At 53.7% G+C, this 19,121-nt stretch overlaps 1 protein-coding gene across 2 annotated transcripts in view; it reads left to right on the top strand.

Annotated features, from left to right (window-relative positions):
* Nucleotides 1-844: 844 nt before the first annotated feature.
* rufy2 (RUN and FYVE domain containing 2) overlaps nucleotides 845-19,121 on the top strand; it is a 91,362-nt gene continuing 73,085 nt past the window's right edge. Inside the window, exons 1-5 of one of the 2 annotated variants that reach the window (XM_078565830.1) lie at nucleotides 845-1,310; nucleotides 6,055-6,228; nucleotides 12,368-12,485; nucleotides 16,300-16,401; nucleotides 17,393-17,516. In XM_078565830.1, coding sequence (XP_078421956.1) covers nucleotides 1,067-1,310; nucleotides 6,055-6,228; nucleotides 12,368-12,485; nucleotides 16,300-16,401; nucleotides 17,393-17,516 — 762 coding nt within the window. In that variant the 5' untranslated portion in view covers nucleotides 845-1,066. The remainder of the gene's footprint in view (nucleotides 1,311-6,054; nucleotides 6,229-12,367; nucleotides 12,486-16,299; nucleotides 16,402-17,392; nucleotides 17,517-19,121) is intronic. The other variant, XM_078565831.1, reaches the window with a different exon arrangement.

The raw sequence follows: 19,121 nt of genomic DNA, 5'->3' as shown, positions 1-19,121 counted from the left end.
GTGTGGGGTGACCGGTGCAGGGTTTGGGGGGACAGGAGTGACTGGTCTGGGAATGGAAAGAAGTTACTACTCCGGGAATGGGGATAGAATGGGGAGTGACTGGTTTGGGATTGGCAAAGAGTGACCGGTCCAGGTTTGGGAAGGAATGATTGGTCCAGAAAAGGGAACGAGTGACTGGCCTGGGAATGGGGACAGAGTGGGGCGTGTCCGGTACTGATTTGAGAACGAGTGACCGGTCTGGGAATGGGGTCAGGGTGAGGAGTGACCAGTCTGGGAACGGGAAGGAGTGACTGGACTGGGATTAGGAGGGAGTGACCAGTCCAGGATTGGGGAATAATTGGTCTGGGATTGGCAAAGAGTGACCAGTTCAGGATTGGGGAATGATTGGTTTGGGATTGGGGACAGAGTGGGGAGTGACTGGTCTGGGATTGGCAAAGAGTGACCAGTCCAGGATTGGGGAGTGATTGGTCTGGGATTGGGGACAGAGTGGGGAGTGACTGGTCTGGGATTGGCAAAGAGTGACCAGTCCAGGATTGGGGAGTGATTGGTCTGGGATTGGGGACAGAGTGGGGAGTGACTGGTCTGGGATTGGCAAAGAGTGACCAGTCCAGGATTGGGGAGTGATTGCTGTGGGATTAGGAGGGAGTGACCAGTCCAGGATTGGGGAGTGATTGATGTGGGATTAGGAGGGAGTGACCAGTCCAGGATTGGCGAGTGATTGATGTGGGATTAGGAGGGAGTGACCAGTCCAGGATTGGCGAGTGATTGATGTGGGATTAGGAGGGAGTGACCAGTCCAGGATTGGCGAGTGATTGATGTGGGATTAGGAGGGAGTGACCATTCCAGGATTGGGGAGTGATTCTGCTGGGATTGGGGACAGAGTGGGGAGTGACTGGTTAGGATTGGGAAGGAGTGACCGGTCCGGGATTGGGAGGGGCCGGATTGGAGGGAAGGTTCTGGAAGCCCCACTCGGGAGTCACCCACTGAGTGGGGGAGGAGCCGGAGCCGGAGTCAGAGCCGGGTTTAATCCAGAGGGTGGAGTGAGGCCGGGCCTTGAGGCCGGGGAATGGAGTCGGCGGAGCAGGAGCTGCCCCCGGGCCTGGGCCTGGCGGACGGGGAGAATCGGGATCGGGAGCGGCCTTTCGGCATCCTCCGGCTTCAGGAGGAGCGGGGCCCGGTGTCCGGGTCTGGGGCCGAGCCCGGCTGGCAGGCTCCCATCTTCGCCTTCGCCCGGAAAGCATCGGAAACCTTCACGGCGGCGGCACAGAGCCGAGTCCCGGCGACAGAGGGAGGAGTGCCGGAGCCGAGCGGTGAGCGGTAGGGGTAGTTGGGGTGGGAGGTATAGGTGAGGAGGGGGGGGGGGGGGGGGGAGAGGTGTAGGTGAGGGACGGGCGGAGGGGGAGGGGGGGGAGGGGAAGTGTAGGTGAGGGGCGGGCGGGCGGAGGGGGAGGGGAGGTGTAGGGGGGGGAGGGGAGGTGTAGGGGGGGGAGGGGAGGTGTAGGTGAGGGGGGGGGAGGTGTAGGTGAGGGGCGGGCGGAGGGGGAGGGGGGGGAGGGGAGGTGTAGGTGAGGGGCGGGCGGAGGGGGAGGGGGGGAGGGGAAGTGTAGGTGAGGGGCGGGCGGGCGGAGGGGGAGGGGAGGTGTAGGGGGGGAAGGGGAGGTGTAGGGGGGGGAAGGGGAGGTGTAGGGGGGGGAAGGGGAGGTGTAGGGGGGGAGGGGAGGTGTAGGTGAGGGGGGGGGAGGTGTAGGGGAGGGGGGAGGTGTAGGGGAGGGGCGGGCGGGGGGAGGGGGGGAGGTGTAGGTGAGGGGCGGGCGGGGGGAGGGGTGGGGGGGAGGTGTAGGAGAGGGGTGGGCGGGGGGGGAGGTGTAGGAGAGGGGTGGGCGGGGGGGGGAGGTGTAGGAGAGGGGTGGGCGGAGGGGGGAGGTGTAGGTGAGGGGCGGGGGGAGGGGGGAGGTGTAGGTGAGGGGAGGGGGGAGGTGTAAGTGAGGGGCGGGAGGAGGGGGGAGGTGTAAGTGAGGGGAGGGGGGAGGTGTAGGTGAGGGGCGGGCGGAGGGGGGAGGGGGGGAGGTGTAGTGAGGGGAGGGGGGAGGTGTAGGTGAGGGGCGGGGGGAGGGGGGGAGGTGTAGGTGAGGGGCGGGCAGAGGGGGGGGAGGTGTAGGTGAGGGGCGGGCGGAGGGGAGGAGGGGGGAGGGGGGAGGAGAGGAGGGGGAGGAGGTGTAGGTGAGGGGCGGGCGGAGGGGGGGAGGGGGGAGGGGGAGGTGTAGGTGAGGGGCGGGCGGAGGGGGGGAGGGGGGAGGTGTAGGTGAGGGGCGGGCGGAGGGGGGAGGTGTAGGTGAGGGGCGGGCGGAGGGGGGAGGGGGGGAGGTGTAGGTGAGGGGCGGGCGGAGGGGGGGAGGGGGGAGGTGTAGGTGAGGGGCGGGCGGAGGGGGGGAGGGGGGAGGTGTAGGTGAGGGGCGGGCGGAGGGGGGAGGGGGGGAGGTGTAGGTGAGGGGCGGGCTGGGGGGAGGGGGGAGGGGGGAGGTGTAGGTGAGGGGCGGGCGGAGGGGGGGAGGTGTAGGTGAGGGGCGGGCGGAGGGGGGGAGGTGTAGTGAGGGGCGGGCGGAGGGGGGGAGGTGTAGGTGAGGGGAGGGGGGAGGGGGGGAGGTGTAGTGAGGGGCGGGCGGAGGGGGGGAGGGGGGGTGAGGTGTAGGTGAGGGGCGGGCGGAGGGGGGGAGGTGTAGGTGAGGGGCGGGCGGAGGGGGGGAGGTGTAGGTGAGGGGCGGGCGGAGGGGGGGAGGTGTAGGTGAGGGGCGGGCGGAGGGGGGGAGGTGTAGGTGAGGGGCGGGCGGAGGGGGGGGGAGGTGTAGGTGAGGGGCGGGCGGAGGGGGGGGAGGTGTAGGTGAGGGGCGGGCGGAGGGGGGGGAGAGGTGTAGGTGAGGGGCGGGCGGAGGGGGGGGGGAGGTGTAGGTGAGGGGCGGGCGGAGGGGGGGGGAGGTGTAGGTGAGGGGCGGGCGGAGGGGGGGGGAGGTGTAGGTGAGGGGCGGGCGGAGGGGGGGAGGGGGGGAGGTGTAGGTGAGGGGCGGGCGGAGGGGGGGAGGTGTAGGTGAGGGGCGGGCGGAGGGGGGGAGGGGGGGAGGTGTAGGTGAGGGGCGGGCGGAGGGGGGGAGGGGGGGAGGTGTAGGTGAGGGGCGGGCGGAGGGGGGAGGTGTAGGTGAGGGGCGGGCGGAGGGGGGAGGTGTAGGTGAGGGGCGGGCGGAGGGGGGAGGTGTAGGTGAGGGGGGGAGGTGTAGGTGAGGGGGGGAGGTGTAGGTGAGGGGGGGAGGTGTAGGTGAGGGGGGGGGAGGTGTAGGTGAGGGGGGGGGAGGTGTAGGTGAGGGGCGGGGGGGGAGGTGTAGGTGAGGGGCGGAGGGGGGGGAGGTGTAGGTGAGGGGCGGAGGGGGGGGAGGTGTAGGTGAGGGGCGGGCGGAGGGGGGGGAGGTGTAGGTGAGGGGCGGGCGGGCGGGGGGGGTGGGGACGTGTAGGTGAGGGGCGGGCGGGGGGCATGGGGAGGTGTAGGTGAGGGGCGGGCGGGGTGGGGAGGTGTAGGTGAGGGGCGGGCGGGCAGGGGGGGTGGGGGAGGTGTAGGTGAGGGGCGGGGGGAGGTATAGGTGAGGGGCGGGCGGGCGGGGGGAGGTACAGGTGAGGGGCGGGCGGGGGGAGGTACAGGTGAGGGGCGGGCGGGGGGAGGTACAGGTGAGGGGCGGGCGGGCGGGGGGAGGTACAGGTGAGGGGCGGGCGGGCGGGGGGAGGTACAGGTGAGGGGCGGGCGGGCGGGGGGAGGTACAGGTGAGGGGCGGGCGGGCGGGGGGAGGTACAGGTGAGGGGCGGGCGGGCGGGGGGAGGTACAGGTGAGGGGCGGGCGGGCGGGGGGAGGTACAGGTGAGGGGCGGGCGGGCGGGGGGAGGTATAGGTGAGGGGCGGGCGGGGGGGAGGTATAGGTGAGGGGCGGGCGGGCGGAGTGGGGGAGGTATAGGTGAGGGGCAGGGGGGGAGGTATAGGTGAGGGGCGGGGGGGAGGTATAGGTGAGGGGCGGGGGGAGGTATAGGTGAGGGGCGGGGGGGAGGTATAGGTGAGGGGCGGGGGGGGAGGTAGGTGAGGTGGGTGGGTGGGCAGTGGGGGGGGGCGTGGGTGAGGAGGGGTAGCGGAGGGGGGGTGAGGAGGAGGAGGGGGCGGGTGAGGAGGAGGAGGGGGGGCGGGTGAGGAGGAGGAGGGGGGGGCGGGTGAGGAGGAGGAGGGGGGGCGGGTGAGGAGGAGGAGGAGGGGGGCGGGTGAGGAGGAGGAGGAGGGGGCGGGTGAGGAGGAGGAGGAGGGGGCGGGTGAGGAGGAGGAGGAGGGGGCGGGTGAGGAGGAGGAGGAGGGGGCGGGTGAGGAGGAGGAGGAGGGGGCGGGTGAGGAGGAGGAGGAGGGGGCGGGTGAGGAGGAGGAGGAGGGGGCGGGTGAGGAGGAGGAGGAGGGGGCGGGTGAGGAGGAGGAGGAGGGGGCGGGTGAGGAGGAGGAGGAGGGGGCGGGTGAGGAGGAGGAGGGCGGGTGAGGAGGAGGAGGAGGGGGCGGGTGAGGAGGAGGAGGAGGGGGCGGGTGAGGAGGAGGAGGAGGGGGCGGGTGAGGAGGAGGAGGAGGGGGCGGGTGAGGAGGAGGAGGAGGGGGCGGGTGAGGAGGAGGAGGAGGGGGCGGGTGAGGAGGAGGAGGAGGGGGCGGGTGAGGAGGAGGAGGAGGGGGCGGGTGAGGAGGAGGAGGAGGGGGCGGGTGAGGAGGAGGAGGAGGGGGCGGGTGAGGAGGAGGAGGAGGGGGCGGGTGAGGAGGAGGAGGAGGGGGCGGGTGAGGAGGAGGAGGAGGGGGCGGGTGAGGAGGAGGAGGAGGGGGCGGGTGAGGAGGAGGAGGAGGGGGCGGGTGAGGAGGAGGAGGAGGGGGCGGGTGAGGAGGAGGAGGAGGGGGCGGGTGAGGAGGAGGAGGAGGGGGCGGGTGAGGAGGGTGAGGAGGAGTGGGGGCGGTGGGGGGCGGGTGAGGAGGAGTGGGGGCGGTGGGGGGCGGGTGAGGAGGAGTGGGGGCGGTGGGGGGCGGGTGAGGAGGTGGGGCGGAGGGTGCGGGTGAGGAGGAGGGGCGGAGGTTGCGGGTGAGGAGGAGGGGGGTTGCGGGTGAGGAGGAGGGGGGTTGCGGGTGAGGAGGAGGGGGGGTGCGGGTGAGGAGGAGGGGGGGAGGGGGCGGGTTGGGCGGGTGAGGAGGAGGGGGGGAGGGGTAGCCGGGGTGGGCGGGTGAGGAGGGGTAGCCGGGGTGGGCGGGTGAGGAGGGGTAGCGGAGGGGGGCGCGGGTGAGGCGGGCTAGCGGAGGGGCGCGGGTGAGGCGGGCTAGCGGAGGGGTGCGGGCTAGAGGAGGGGGGCGGGTGAGGCGGGCTAGCGGAGGGGGGCGGGCTGGCGGAGGGGGGCGGGGTGGCGGAGGGGGGCGGGTGAGGCGGGGTAACGGAGGGGGGCGGGTGAGGCGGGGTAGCGGAGGGGGGCGGGTGAGGCGGGGTAGCGGAGGGGGGCGGGTGAGGCGGGGTAGCGGAGGGGGCGGGTGAGGCGGGGTAGCGGAGGGGGGCGGGTGAGGAGGGGTAGCGGAGGGGGGCGGGTGAGGAGGGGTAGCGGAGGGGGGCGGGTGAGGAGGGGTAGCGGAGGGGGTGGGGGGGTAGGTGAGAATGGGTTGTGGCGGGGGGTGGGTGAGGGCGTAGTGGAGATAGTGGGGGTGAGGATGTGGACTTTGTGTGAGGGTACGTGGGGGTGGAGCGGGAGAGGGTGAGGGGAGAGTGCGTGGGAGGAGGTGAGGGGGATATACAGGGACAGGGAGAGAGAGTGAGGGGGACGTGGGGAATGAGTGTAGGGATTTGGGGTGAGGGGAGTAATGGGGTCGTGAGGGAGGAGTGGGACGGCAAGGTCTTGGTTGGGGGGTGGTGGTCGTTGGGTGTTACCCTGGGGTATCGGTGGGGGCGGGTGTGCTCGTCTCTTGTCCATCCCACCTTAACCTAGCGCGCTCTCTCTCTCTCTCTCTCTCTTTCTCCCTGCACAGGTCTGAGGGAGCCGGTGGCCATCGAAAGGACAAATCTGTTGAACATGGCGAATCTCAGCATCAAAGGGCTGATTGAATCAGCTCTGAGCTTTGGCAGGACTCTGGACTCAGACTATGCCCCATTGCAGCAATTCTTCATTGTCCTGGAACATTGTCTGAAACATGGACTGAAAGGTAAAATAACCAACCTGAAAATCAACCCACAGTCAGATTATACAGCAGGAGTAAGATCACCTCCTTCTAAACTCTAATGGATACAGGGCTAAACTGTCCAGCCTTTCCTCATAAGATAAACCCCAGGAATGAGCCAAATTGCTTTTCATGCAATTATATCCTTTCTTAAGTAAGCAGGCCAAAACTGTATGTAGTAGTCCAGATGTGGTCTCAACTAAAGCCTTTTTTAGCTGTAGCAATGCTTCCCTACTTTTATACTCAATCCCCTTTTCAACAAACAACAATCTTCCATTTGTCTCCCTAATCACTTGCTGTACCTGCATACTAACTTTCCTGATTCATTTTTTTTTCTAGTTTAAAATAGATTATGCTAAGGAAAGGTAAAGGTTCTAGTTTTTATTTAAAGTACATAAATAGCTTAACTTTTTTACTGTATTTAATTTAAAGTAAGGGTTTTTTCAACTAGAGGCATAGCAGGGCAGCTCAGTCCCATGTTATGTACCGCCTGCAACATGTGGGAAGTTCCAGACACTCCTTGGGCTCTGACTGACCACGTGTGCGGGAAGTGCCACCAGCTGCAGCTACTTGAGCTCCGGGTTTCGGAGCTTGAGTGGCACTGAGGTGCATCCGCGAGGCTGAGTGTTTCGTGGATAGCACGATTTTAGACGTGGCCACCCCACAGCTTACAGAAGTGCAGACAGAGAGGGAATGGGTGACCATCAGTCAGAAGAAAGGTGTCAGGCAGTTGTCAGGAAATCCCCAGGATGCATCTCGCTCGAGAACTGTTTTTCTGTGTTGGAAAACGGTGAGAGTGACTGTTTCTCTGGGGAGTGCAGCCACGCTCATGGCACTGTGAGTGGCTCAGCTGTGCGGGGGGGAGGAAAAAAAGGGGAAGAGCAACAGTGGTAGGAGACTCGATAGTAAGGGGAACAGACAGACGTTTCTGCGGCCATAGACGTGACTCCAGGATGGTATGTTGCCTCACTGGTGCCAGGGTCAATGATGTCACTGAACGGCTGTAGGGCATTCTAAAGGGAGAGAGCAAACATACAGAGATCGTGGTACATATTGGTACCAAAGACATAGGTAGAAAGAGGGATGGGGTCCTGCAAGCAGAATTTAGGGAGTTAGGAAGCAGATTAAAAAACACAACCTCGAAGGTTGTAATCTCTGGATTACTTCTGGTGCCACGTGCTAGTGAGTATAGAATTAGGAGGTTAGTCCTGATGAATGCATGGCTGGAGAGATGGTGCAGGAGGGAGGGCTTTAGATTTCTGGGACATTGGGACCATTTCTGGGGGCGGTGGGACCTGTACAAGGCGGGCAGGTTGCACCTGAACCGGATGGGACCAACATCCTTGCGGGGAGGATTGCTAGTGCTGTTGTGGAGGGTGATGGGATCCGGAGAGGAGGTTCAGCAGGGGGAGATGCACAGCCAAAATTAGAAGAGAGAGCAAGTGAGTCTGGAAGGCATAGAAATTATCGACCAGTTAAGGCACAAGGGAGTTTGGCAAGGTTGGATGGTATTTATTTTAATGCAAGGAGTCTGACGAATAAGGCAGATGAGTTGAGGGCACAAATTAACACATGGAAGTATGATGTCATTGCTGTCACAGAGACATGGTTGAGAGAGGGGCAGGATTGGCAGCTCAATATCCCAGGATATAGGGATACAGGGAAAGAGGTAAAAGAGGAGGGGGTATCACAATATTGATCAAGGAATCAATTACAGCAGTAAGGAGGGATAACATCTTAGAAGGCTCCTCAAATGAAGCCATATGGGTAGAACTGAAAATCAAAAAAGGAGCAATCACATTGCTGGGAGTGTAGTATAGGCCCCCAAACAGTCAGAGAGAAACAGAAGAGCAGGTGTGTAGGCAAATTTCAGAGAAGTGTAAAAATAATAGGGTAGTAAGAGTGGGGGATTTCAACTTTCCCCAACATTAACTGGGTTAGTCATAGTGTGATTGGTTTAGAGAGAGCAGAATTCTTAAAATGCATCCAGGAGAGCTTTTTAAGCCAGTACGTAGAAGGTCCTACAAGAGAGGGGCTGGTCCTGGACTTAATTTTAGGGAATGAAGCCGGGCAAATGACAGAGGTATCAGTGGGGGAGCATTTTGCAGATAGTGATTATAATTCTGTTGGATTCAAGGTTGTTATGGAAAAGGACAAGGATGGGCCAGAAATCAGAGTTCTAAATTGACGGAAGGCCGATTTTAATCAGATCAGATATGATTTGGCCAGAGTGCACTGGGAGCAGCTACTTTTAGGTAAATCTGCGCCAGAGCAGTGGGACTCATTCAAGAAGGAAATAGGGAGATTATAGGGCCAACATATTCCAGTAAAGACAAAGGGTGGGACCAACAAATCCAGGGAACCCTGAATGTCAAGGGATATACAGGATTGGATAAAGAGAAAAAGGAGGCTTATGGCAGATACCAAGGGTTCAAAACTGCGGAAGCCCTTGAGGAGTGTAGAATGTGTAGGGGGGAATTTATAAAGGAAATTAGGAGAGCAAAAAGGGGGCATGAAAAAACATTGGTAAGTAAAATAAAGGAAAATCCAAAGTTATTTTACAAGTACATTAAGAGTATGAGGATAACTAGGGAAAATGTAGGGCCCATTAAGGACCAGTGGTAATTTGTGTGTGGAGCTGGAAGATGTAGGTAGAGTTCTAAATGAATACTTTGTGTCAGTGTTCACAAGTGAGAGGGATGACGTGGATATGGAAATCAGACAGAAGGACTGTGATATAATTAAAGAAATTAGCATAGAAAGCTAGGAGGTTCTAAGTGGTCTGGCAGGCGTAAAAGTAGATAAATCTCCAGGCCTGGATGAAATGTATCCTTGGCTGTTGAGTGAGGCAAGGCAGGAGATAGCAGGGGCACTGGCAATAATTTTCAATACCTCTCTGGCCACAGGAGAGGTGCCAGAGGACTGGAGGACAGTCAATGTGGTACCGCTATTTAAGAAGGGAGGAAGGGATAAACCAGGGAACTACAGGCCAGTCAGTCTAACCTCAGTGGTGGGGAAACTATTGGAAGCAATTCTGAGGAACAGAATTAATCTACACTTGGAGAGGCAGGGATTAATCAAGGACAGTCAGCATGGTTTTGTTAAGGGAAGGTCATGTCTGACCAATTTGATTGAATTTTTCGAAAAGGTGACCAGATGTGTAGATGAGGCCAATGCATTTGATGTAGTCTACTTGAACTTCATCAATGCTTTTAATAAGGTCCCGCATGGGAGACTGATAACGAAGGTAAGAGCCCATGGGATCTAAGATAATTTGGCAAATTGGACACAAGTGGCAGGAAGCAGGGGGTGATGGTCGAGGGGTGTTTTTGTGACTGGATGCCTGTGTCCAGTGGGGTTCCACAGGGATCAGTGTTGGGTCCCTTGCTGTTTGTGGTATATATAAACGATTTAGACTTGAATGTAGGAGGGTTGATCAGTAATTTCGCGGATAACACGAAAATTGGTGGGGTGGTAAATAGTGAGGAGGATAGCCTTAGGTTAGAGGAGGATATGGATGGGTTGATCAGTGGCAAATGGAATTTAATCTGGATAAGTGTGAGGTGATGCACTAGGGAAGGACAAACTAGGCACGGGAATACACGATGAACGGTAGGACCCTGGGAAGTACCAAGGGTCAGAGGGACCTTGGTGTGCATGTCCACCGGTCCCTTAAGGTAGCAGGACAGGTAGATAAGGTGGTTAAGAAGGCATATGGGATACTTGCCTTTATTAGCCGAGGCATAGAATATAAGAGCAGGGAGGTTATGCTGAAACTGTATAAAACACTGGTGAGGCCACAGCTAGAGTATTGCGTGCAATTCTGGAGTCTGTATTATAGGAAGTATGTGATTGCACTAGAGAGTGCAGAGGAGATTTACCAGGATGTTGATTGGGCTGAAGAATTTTAGTTATGAGGAGAGATTGGATAGAGTGGGGTTATTTTCCCTGGAGCAGAGGAGATTGAGGGGGCGACATGATTGAGGTGTATAAAATGATAAGGGGCATAGATAGGGTAGACAGGAAGGAACTTTTCCCCTTGGTGGAGGGATCGATAACCAGGGGGCATAAATTTAAGGTAAGGGGCAGGAGGTTTAGAGGGAACGTGAGGGAGAATTTTTTCACCCAGGGGGTGGTGGGAATCTGGAACTCACTGTCTGAAAGGGTGGTAGAGGCAGAAACCCTCAACATTGAAGAATTATTTGGATGTGCACTGGCGATGCCATGGCATACAAGGCTATGGGCCTAGTGCTGGAAAATGGGATTAGAATAGTTAGGTACTTGTTTGACTGGCACAGACTCGATGGACTGAAGGGCCTTTTTCTGTGCTGTAGACCTCTATGACTCTATGTACCAAGACATACAGATCCTTCTTGCCATAGAGTTCTGTAGTGTGTCTCCATTTAAATAGTAGACTGCCTTTCTATTCTTCCTGCCAAAATGGACAAATTCACATTTTCCCACATTATATTCCATCTGCCAAATTTTTGTCCACCCACTTTATCTATTTCCCTTTGTAGACTCCTTGTTCTCTTGATAACTTACTTTTCTACCTATCTTTGTGCCATCACCAAATTTAACTACTATACATTCAGTCTATTCATTGAAGTCATAGATTAAATTGTTAAAAAGTTGAGTCCCCAGCACCTATCCCTATGGCACTCCATTCATTACATCTTGTCAACCTGAAAATGACCCATTTACCCATATTCTCTGCTTGCTGTTAGTTAATCAATCCTCTGTCCATGTTAGTATGTTACCCCCTGGGGGCACAGGTACTCAAATCACTAAACGTAGTGACACAGATTAATAGGACCACTTAGGAAAGTCCATGGCTCAACTATCTCACCTTGAAATTTAATTGGGGTTCTGTTGACATCATAGAGTCTGTTTTCACTGGCCACCTTGTTTGCCGCTTTCAAGGACCCGACGAAGCTAGTGGAGAGTATATGCTGGTAATTTCTATTTCTAGTGGAGGGTAAGTGCTGGTACTTTCGATATTTCTAGTGGAGAGTATATGATTTCTATATTTCTAGTGGAGGGTAAGTGCTGGTAATTTCGATATTTCTATTGGAGAGTATATGATTTCTATATTTCTAGTGGAGGGTAAGTGCTGGTAATTTCTAGTGGAGGTTAGTTGCTGGTAATTTCTATGTTTCTAGTGGAGTGTATATGATGGTAATTTCTATATGTCTAGTGGAGAGTATTTGATTTCCATTTGTCTAGTGGAGAGTATATGATTTCCATATGTCTAGTGGAGAGTATATGATTTCCATATGTCTAGTGGAGAGTATATGATTTCCATATGTCAAGTGGAGAGTATATGATTTCCATATGTCCAGTGGAGAGTATATGATTTCCATATGTCCAGTGGAGAGTATATGATTTCCATATGTCTAGTGGAGAGTATATGATTTCCGTATGTCTAGTGGAGAGTATATGATTTCCGTATGTCTAGTGGAGGGTATATGATTTCTGTATGTCTAGTGGAGGGTATATGCTGGTAATTTCTATATGTCTAGTGGTGAGTATATGTTTTCTGTATGTCTAGTGGAGGGTATATGCTGGTGATTTCTATATGTCTAGTGGTGAGTATATGTTTTCTGTATGTCTAGTGGAGCGTATATGCTGGTAATTTTTATATGTCTAGTGGAGGGTAAATGCTGGTAATTTCTATATGTCTAGTGGAGAGTATATGATTTCTGTATGTCTAGTGGAGGGTAAATGCTGGTAATTTTTATATGTCTAGTGGAAGGTAAATGCAGGTAATTTCTGTGTTCCCATTTTCCCTATGCTGCTGCCCTGTTTATGCCCAAAAATGTGCACCTTTGGTTTCACTACTATAGGTTGGGGTCTTTCAGGGGATAGAATAGGGGGAACAGGATTACTTGGGGCAGTGGATGGAGTGAGGCAGCGGGTGGTGTCCGCTCTGTGGCCATAGGTAGACTATTTTATCACGGGGGCATCACAGGTAAGTCAGCTCCTCTTTTCTCCCAGCATCCTTTCCAGGAGTGGGAACACTGGCCCTGAGGCGTGAGGGTGTTTGTTATGCCCAAGGGCTTGCGCAGAGACTTCAGATAGCAGTTCTGTTTATAACCTGACCTTTCCCTCTCTTGTGCTGCAGTAAAGAAGTCATTCCTGGGTCACAACAAGTCACTGTGGGGTCCTCTGGAGCTTGTGGAGAAACTTTGTCCAGAGGCCGGCGAGATTGCAGCCAGTGTTCGGGATCTGCCCGGGTTAAAGTAAGGATTTGGATTTCACATTCTTCAGGAAAGGTTGCAGTATATCTAAAACATGATCAGGGAGATGCTGCTTCAGGCCCTAATCTCATTTGGAGCAATCTTGGCCTGAGCTAGGAAGGACATCAGCTTCTGCTCCTACTCTTGGTTCTCTGTGATCCCTTTGAGAATGGGTATGGACTCAATGGATCAGCTGTAATGTTCGCTCTTCAGGTTCATAGGAATGTTATCTTTGTGGGGGGGTTAGTGGTGGGTATGTGGGGGAGACTTGAGGGGGAGTGAGTATGTCCTCGAAAGCAGAAATTTAGTTACAGGAGGAGGTACTCAGTCCTTCGAATCTGTATAAAGGAGCTGCTTGTTTGAGCCATTTGAACTCTGGTATCAAAAGTGGAAAACTGGATGCTGGAAATTTGAAATAAAAAGAAAAAATGCTGGAACCGCTCAGGCCCAGTAGCATCAGCTTCATGACCTTTTAACAGAACTTTTGAAGGTTATAGATATAACAGTTTTTCAACAAATAAGAGGCAGGGAAAATGGGGAGAGGACGAAAGAACAAAAGGAAAGGTCAGTGATAAGGTGGACGCATGTAATACGTACCTTTTAACCCTGACAGGTTACTGGGTGGTTTGGACATGAGAATTACAAGAAATAATGAGATAACACATGGAGCCGTGCCGTCCCCGTACCCCCATTGCGCCATGCTGTCCCCGTCCATCCCCCCCACCCTTGCTGCGGCGAATTTCAGTAGCTGAGGCAGGGGTGGAGTTGGACGATATTATGGAGATGGAAATAGGTGGGTTAGTGTGTAATCAGAATCTCATCTTGGGGTCAAATACTGAGACTAGAAATGAGCTCGTTCAGCCTTCGATGGCTGCCAGGAAGAGAGGGATGGAGTTGGTAACTTGGGAACGGAGTTTGTGGCACGGTGGACAGGCAGTGTGATTAGTTCGAGGCAGGGGTGGAATTGAGGTAGTTGTTAAGTAGAGCTGGGTTATCAGTGTTCCTGTGGAACCTGATGTGTTTACAAGTGATGTCACCAAAGAGCAACACGCAAATGAGAAATAGGAGGGGCTAAGGATAGATTTATGGGAGGCTCTAGAGGTAACTGAAGAGCAGCAATAGAGATGAATAAAAGCAGGTAAGAGCAGTTCCATCCAGTTGATGGTGTTGAAGGAGGATGATGTAGTCAACTGTATGGAAGGCTTCAGACATGTGGAGGGGGACAAGGAGGGATAGTTTCCCTTTGTCACAGTCAGTTAGGATGTCATTTGTGACTTTGGTAAAAGCTGTTTCGGTTCTGTAGTAGGGGCAGAAACCTGATTGGAGGGATTCAAACATGGAGTTTTGGAGACGAAAAGTCTCTCGATTGGGTGGTAGTTTGGTAGGTCAGTAAGGTCAAGAGTGGTTTTTGTATTGAGGGGAAGAGTGATGACAGCAGATTTGACAGCACCCGAGGGAGAACCCTTAACAATATGAGCAAACGTGGGGGGTAGGAAGGATGTTGGGTGGTTAATAGTTTGCTGGGAATAGGGTTGATGGTGTAGGTGATGGATCTCAAGGACACGAGGTGCTTGGAAAAGTCATGGTGGTGATGGGGCGGAAGTTGGAGAAAGATGTGAGTTCAGGGCTGGTGAGTGGGACAAACTTAGTTGAAAGTTTGGCTCGTTGGGCTAGGAAAGAGAGGGAAGTAAGAGAGGCAGCTGATTGGATGGCCTGCATCTTGGTGACAAAAGAAGTTTGTGAGGTTCTTGTATTTGTTGGAGGTGGAGACGGACGAGGCAGGGGCGTCTTGTAATGCAGGATAAAAACTGGGATGATCCTGGAATGGTGAGCAGTTTTGGCAGAGGTGAACAGGACACAATAATTCTTTAGGTGATCCTGCCAGTTCGAAGGATGAATGTTTAAACCATTTGTCTGCCATTGCATTCAAGTCTATGCCCCTTGGATTGAAGGGAGCAGAGATTCAGGCTGTAGTAGGGGCAGAAATGGTTTTAATGGGCCATCAAAGGTGGAGATGAGGGTGTGATGAGCAGATTGGTAGAAATGTCTACGGGAAGGGATGACCCAAGACTGGATGTTAAGAGTTTGAAAGGATTTGGGGGAGTTTTTTTCCAGGATGGACACAGAACAAAGTAGGATTGCTGGGGAGGGTGATGTGGGTGGAGAGTGATACAGGGAAGTGATCAGAGATGGCCTCATCTGTTTTTGACATTATGGCAGTAGTGAGGACACTTAGCGTAAATGGCATTATTCAAAGAAGAGCAGTGGAGTGTTATCCTTGATATCTTTGCCAATGTTTACTCCTCAATCAACATCACAAAATCCGGTCGTTATTGTGTTGCTGTTTGTGGGATCTTGCTGTGTGCATATTGGCTGCTACATTTCCTACATTACAATAGTGACTACACTTCAAAAGTACTTTGTTAGCTGTAAAGCACTTTGGGACATCCAGTGGCCGTGAAAGGTGCTATAGAAATACAAGTCCTTTTCATTTCAGTGCAGGGCTTAAACTCCAAGGTACCTGAGCAATAGAGGGCTGCTCTCACACACACACACAAGAATTCTGCATTTGATGTGTGGTTAGATTGTCCCTGCACCTCCCCCAGCCCGAATCCTGCTGAAAACTTGAACTCATCCGAAATACTGCAACCCATATCCTAACTCATATCAAGGTCCTTTTCCCCCATCAGGCTCCAGTTGTTTGTCATGAAACTTTTCCCTATCGACCCCTGTGGACTGGAATGTCTCTTGGGTGATTTTGATTTTAGTAACTATCCATTTAAGAGAGTGGTGTGCTCGCAGTGACCAGGCGTTGTCTGAATTATATCGCCTTTTTCCCTAGTTTGGAGGCTTACTTCTGATCTGGTCCTGAATCTTCAACAGGTGCCTGCCCACCTAGGAGCCAGTGGATTGCTTATTAATTTCAAAAATAAGATTCCTGGGATGGAAGCAGACCATTGGGCTGGACACAGCTGATCAGAGAGATGTGCCTCAGGAGAGTCAGGTTATTTGCAGGAGGGACAGGTAATAGTTCGAAGGACTTTGGTGAGAGTGTTGGAGAAATGGGCTTCAATAGAGTATTAAGGAGAAGAAGCTTTGTTTTTATGGGAAGGATGAATTATGATGAGCTGAAATCCAGGTAAGGAGCTAAAGACACATTCTACCTGTTTGGAATAAAAACAAAAAGCACTGGAAAAGCTCAGCAGGTCTGGCAGCATCTGTGGAAAGAGAAAGAGTTAGCATTTCGAATCCAATATGACTTCTTCAGAACTCCTGCCTCTCTTCAGTTCTGAAGAAGAGACGTATTGGACTTGAACGTTAACTCTGTTTCTCTCTGCACAGATGCTGCCAGACCTGATGAGTTTTTCCTGCACTTTTTTATTTCTGCTTGTTTGGGCTGAAGATCACAGCTGAAGCCAGAATGATGGACATGACCCAGCTGATGCTATCAGCTATTGGTTTTGCTTGTCCCCTGGTGCTGTCCAGTGGCTGGAGTGAGCATGCAAACCCCCAGAGAGAAGGTTGGGGTTCCTTTGTTACCCGGTATGCCTCCAGCAGTGTCCTTGATGTTGGAGTCAACCGTGTAAAGGGTTTCGACAGAAACTGCCCGAGCTAAATAAAAAATAAAGCTTGCTCCACACTGTCTGCATCAAACGCTCCCAGGGCAGCTACAGCACGGGTTCAATCTACATTGAACCATGAAACACTCCCAGGTGAGCTGAAATGCATGCCTTAATCCCACAAATGCCCCTTTTCTTTCTTGGAGAAGTATAAAGTGAAAATGTAGCTCACACTTGTGACCTCTTTTCTTATGCAGGACCCCTCTGGGCCGAGCCCGTGCCTGGTTACGGCTTGCCATGATGCAGAAGAAGCTGGCGGATTATCTACGATGCATGATCATCAGGAGAGATCTATTCAGGTGCTTCTCTTTCTCTTGTTTGTCTTGTTTATCATGTAGTGAGAGAATTGTAAGAATCTCTTTGTGTGGCTCCCCCAATGCTAGTCCCTTTAGCACCATGGGAGGTACTGATCTATGGTTAACAGGTGCAAAACTGAGTAAGTTAAGTTGGCAGCTCACTGAGGTCTGTGAATCATAGACTAGAATCTCGGTGGGCTCTGTGTCTCGTGCACGCTCTCCACATGCACCTTGTCACTCTGTCTCAGTGAGTTGTCCTGTTAGTGGTGTGGTAGATCTCTACTCGTTTCTATTCATCATGCAGACACGGCCAACTTTTCACTGGATTTATCATTGCGTGACACAGTAGAAATCTTTTTTCACCTGTAACTATGAGTATTGGAGCTTGGACCTCCCTGAACCTGGCTCTCTAATTTAACACTACTCATCCTACTGGTCTCATTGGGGGTTGTTTTCAGATCAGTGTTTACACGTTTGCATGCAGTGTGGGCCTGAGCACTGCTGACTGGGGAGGGTCCAGCTTCCAGGTCTATGCCGTGCTCAGTGAATTGAGCCCTGTTGTGAGCAGGCATGGGACTGGGAGACCAAATGTTGGACAGTTTGAGAATGTGGCAGTGATGGGTAAAGAAAGGAAGGACTGAGTAGTGGTGGCATCTATGGTGGAGCAGCCTGTGGAGTTGCATTGTCTGGCCTTACAGGTGGAGAATAGCACTGACAGAGGTAGCAGAGGACTGGCAGCAACCAAACTCCAGCAAGTTATTGCACTTGGGAGAGGGAGAGAGAACAGTTGGGGGAATCTTAACAGTTGCAGTTGGTAAAAGTGAAATTATGGGAAGAAGCTGCCTGTGAATTTTTTTAATTCATTTGTGGATGTGGGCGTCACTGGCTAGGCCAGCATTTATTGCTCATCCCTAATTGCCTTTGAGAAGGTGATATGATCCAAACTGAGATGAGCGACATTAGGTCATGATGCTGTGTTTTGCTTTGGTTGCAGTGAGTTTTACGAGGATCATGCAGTGATGATGGAAGAGGAAGGGGCAGTGATTGTTGGACTCCTAGTCGGACTCAATGTGATCGATGCTAATCTGTGCGTCAAGGGAGAAGATCTGGATTCCTTGGTAAGGCAGCTCTCAATATTGGTGTATGACAACCAACCTGAAATCCTAAACTTTTACTATCCTGTCACTTGCTGGAACAGATCAGGTGCTCTGCCAGCTCAACATCACCGTTTTCTGCACATCCTTTTCTGTACATGCTGACTCTCACTGGGGGACAGTTCCTGAAGGTGCTGACTCTCACTGGGGGACAGTTCCTGAAGGTGCTGACTCTCACTGGGGCACAGTTCCTGAAGGTGCTGACTCTCACTGGGGGACAGTTCCTGAAGGTGCTGACTCTCGCTGGGGGACAGTTCCTGAAGGTGCTGACTCTCGCTGGGGGACAGTTCCTGAAGGTGCTGACTCTCGCTGGGAGACAGTCCCTGAAGGTGCTGACTCTCGCTGGAAGACAGTCCCTGAAGGTGCTGACTCTCGCTGGGGGACAGTCCCTGAAGGTGCTGACTCTCGCTGGGGGACAGTTCCTGAAGGTGCTGACTCTCACTGGGGGACAGTTCCTGAAGGTGCTGACTCTCACTGGGGGACAGTTCCTGAAGGTGCTGACTCTCGCTGGGGGACAGTTCCTGAAGGTGCTGACTCTCGCTGGGGGACAGTTCCTGAAGGTGCTGACTCTCGCTGGGGAACAGTTCCTGAAGGTGCTGACTCTCGCTGGGGGACAGTCCCTGAAGGTGCTGACTCTCGCTGGGGGACAGTCCCTGACTTTTGCAATTTATATCAGGGGTCACTGAATTGCAATCAGTCATAGGTACCTAGTTCAGGTACTGCTGATCAGCAACAACCAGGAGATGGTAGTGTAGGCCAGAATGAACTAGCTAATAGTAGAGTAAGTCAGAAACAGCCAGTCTGGAAGCAGTAACCACAAGCTGATGTAATTTATAGTTCAACTAATGATGGAAACAGATTGAGCTCAGTAGAAATATTAAATGTTAATGGCAGATTGTTGAGGGCTGAGTTCAGGAAACTGAACCTAATAGTATGTTAGAGAGGGAGAGATGGGAAGGAAAGTGAAACCTGTTATAGGATTACCAACAGATTAAGTATATAAGACAATCGAAGGGTAACTGAGGAACAAGGTGGTAAAGGTAAATATGGAATTAATTAACCCTATATTATAAAGCTACAATGGTGAATTGAGACAAAGGTAAAAACAGGTAAATCATAGAATAATACAGCCAGAAAAGTCAGCACCTTCAAGAAATACAAATGTAAGATCTGCTGGTCTCTGATGTGCTGAGGATATGACAGGAAGGTCTAGGAACTGAAGGGCAGTAAACTTTGATTTTGGTAAAGTATTAGCAGGTGACCCAAATTAATTCCACTTCCCTGATCTTTTCCCCATGGTCCTGTATCAATCCCAAACTAATCTCGCTTCCCCGATCACTTCTCATAGCCCTGTATCAGTCCCAAATTAATCCCACTGTCCCATTCTTTCTCCCAATAGCCCTGGATCAATCCCAAATTATCTCATTACCCCACTCTATCCCCGTAGCCCTGCATCAATCCCTCAACTAATCCCACTGCCACGTTCTTTCTGATGGCCCCACTGCCATGCACGTTCCATATTATCCAGCATTTTCCACTACTTCGGACATTTATCCAAATTTCCCTTTT

The sequence above is a fragment of the Cetorhinus maximus genome, chromosome 20 (assembly GCF_964194155.1).
Source record: "Cetorhinus maximus chromosome 20, sCetMax3.hap1.1, whole genome shotgun sequence".
In the NCBI taxonomy this organism is placed as follows: Eukaryota; Metazoa; Chordata; class Chondrichthyes; order Lamniformes; family Cetorhinidae; genus Cetorhinus; species Cetorhinus maximus.
Note: the sequence above shows the minus strand (reverse complement) of the source record. Positions and strands in the feature narration are given on the sequence as shown.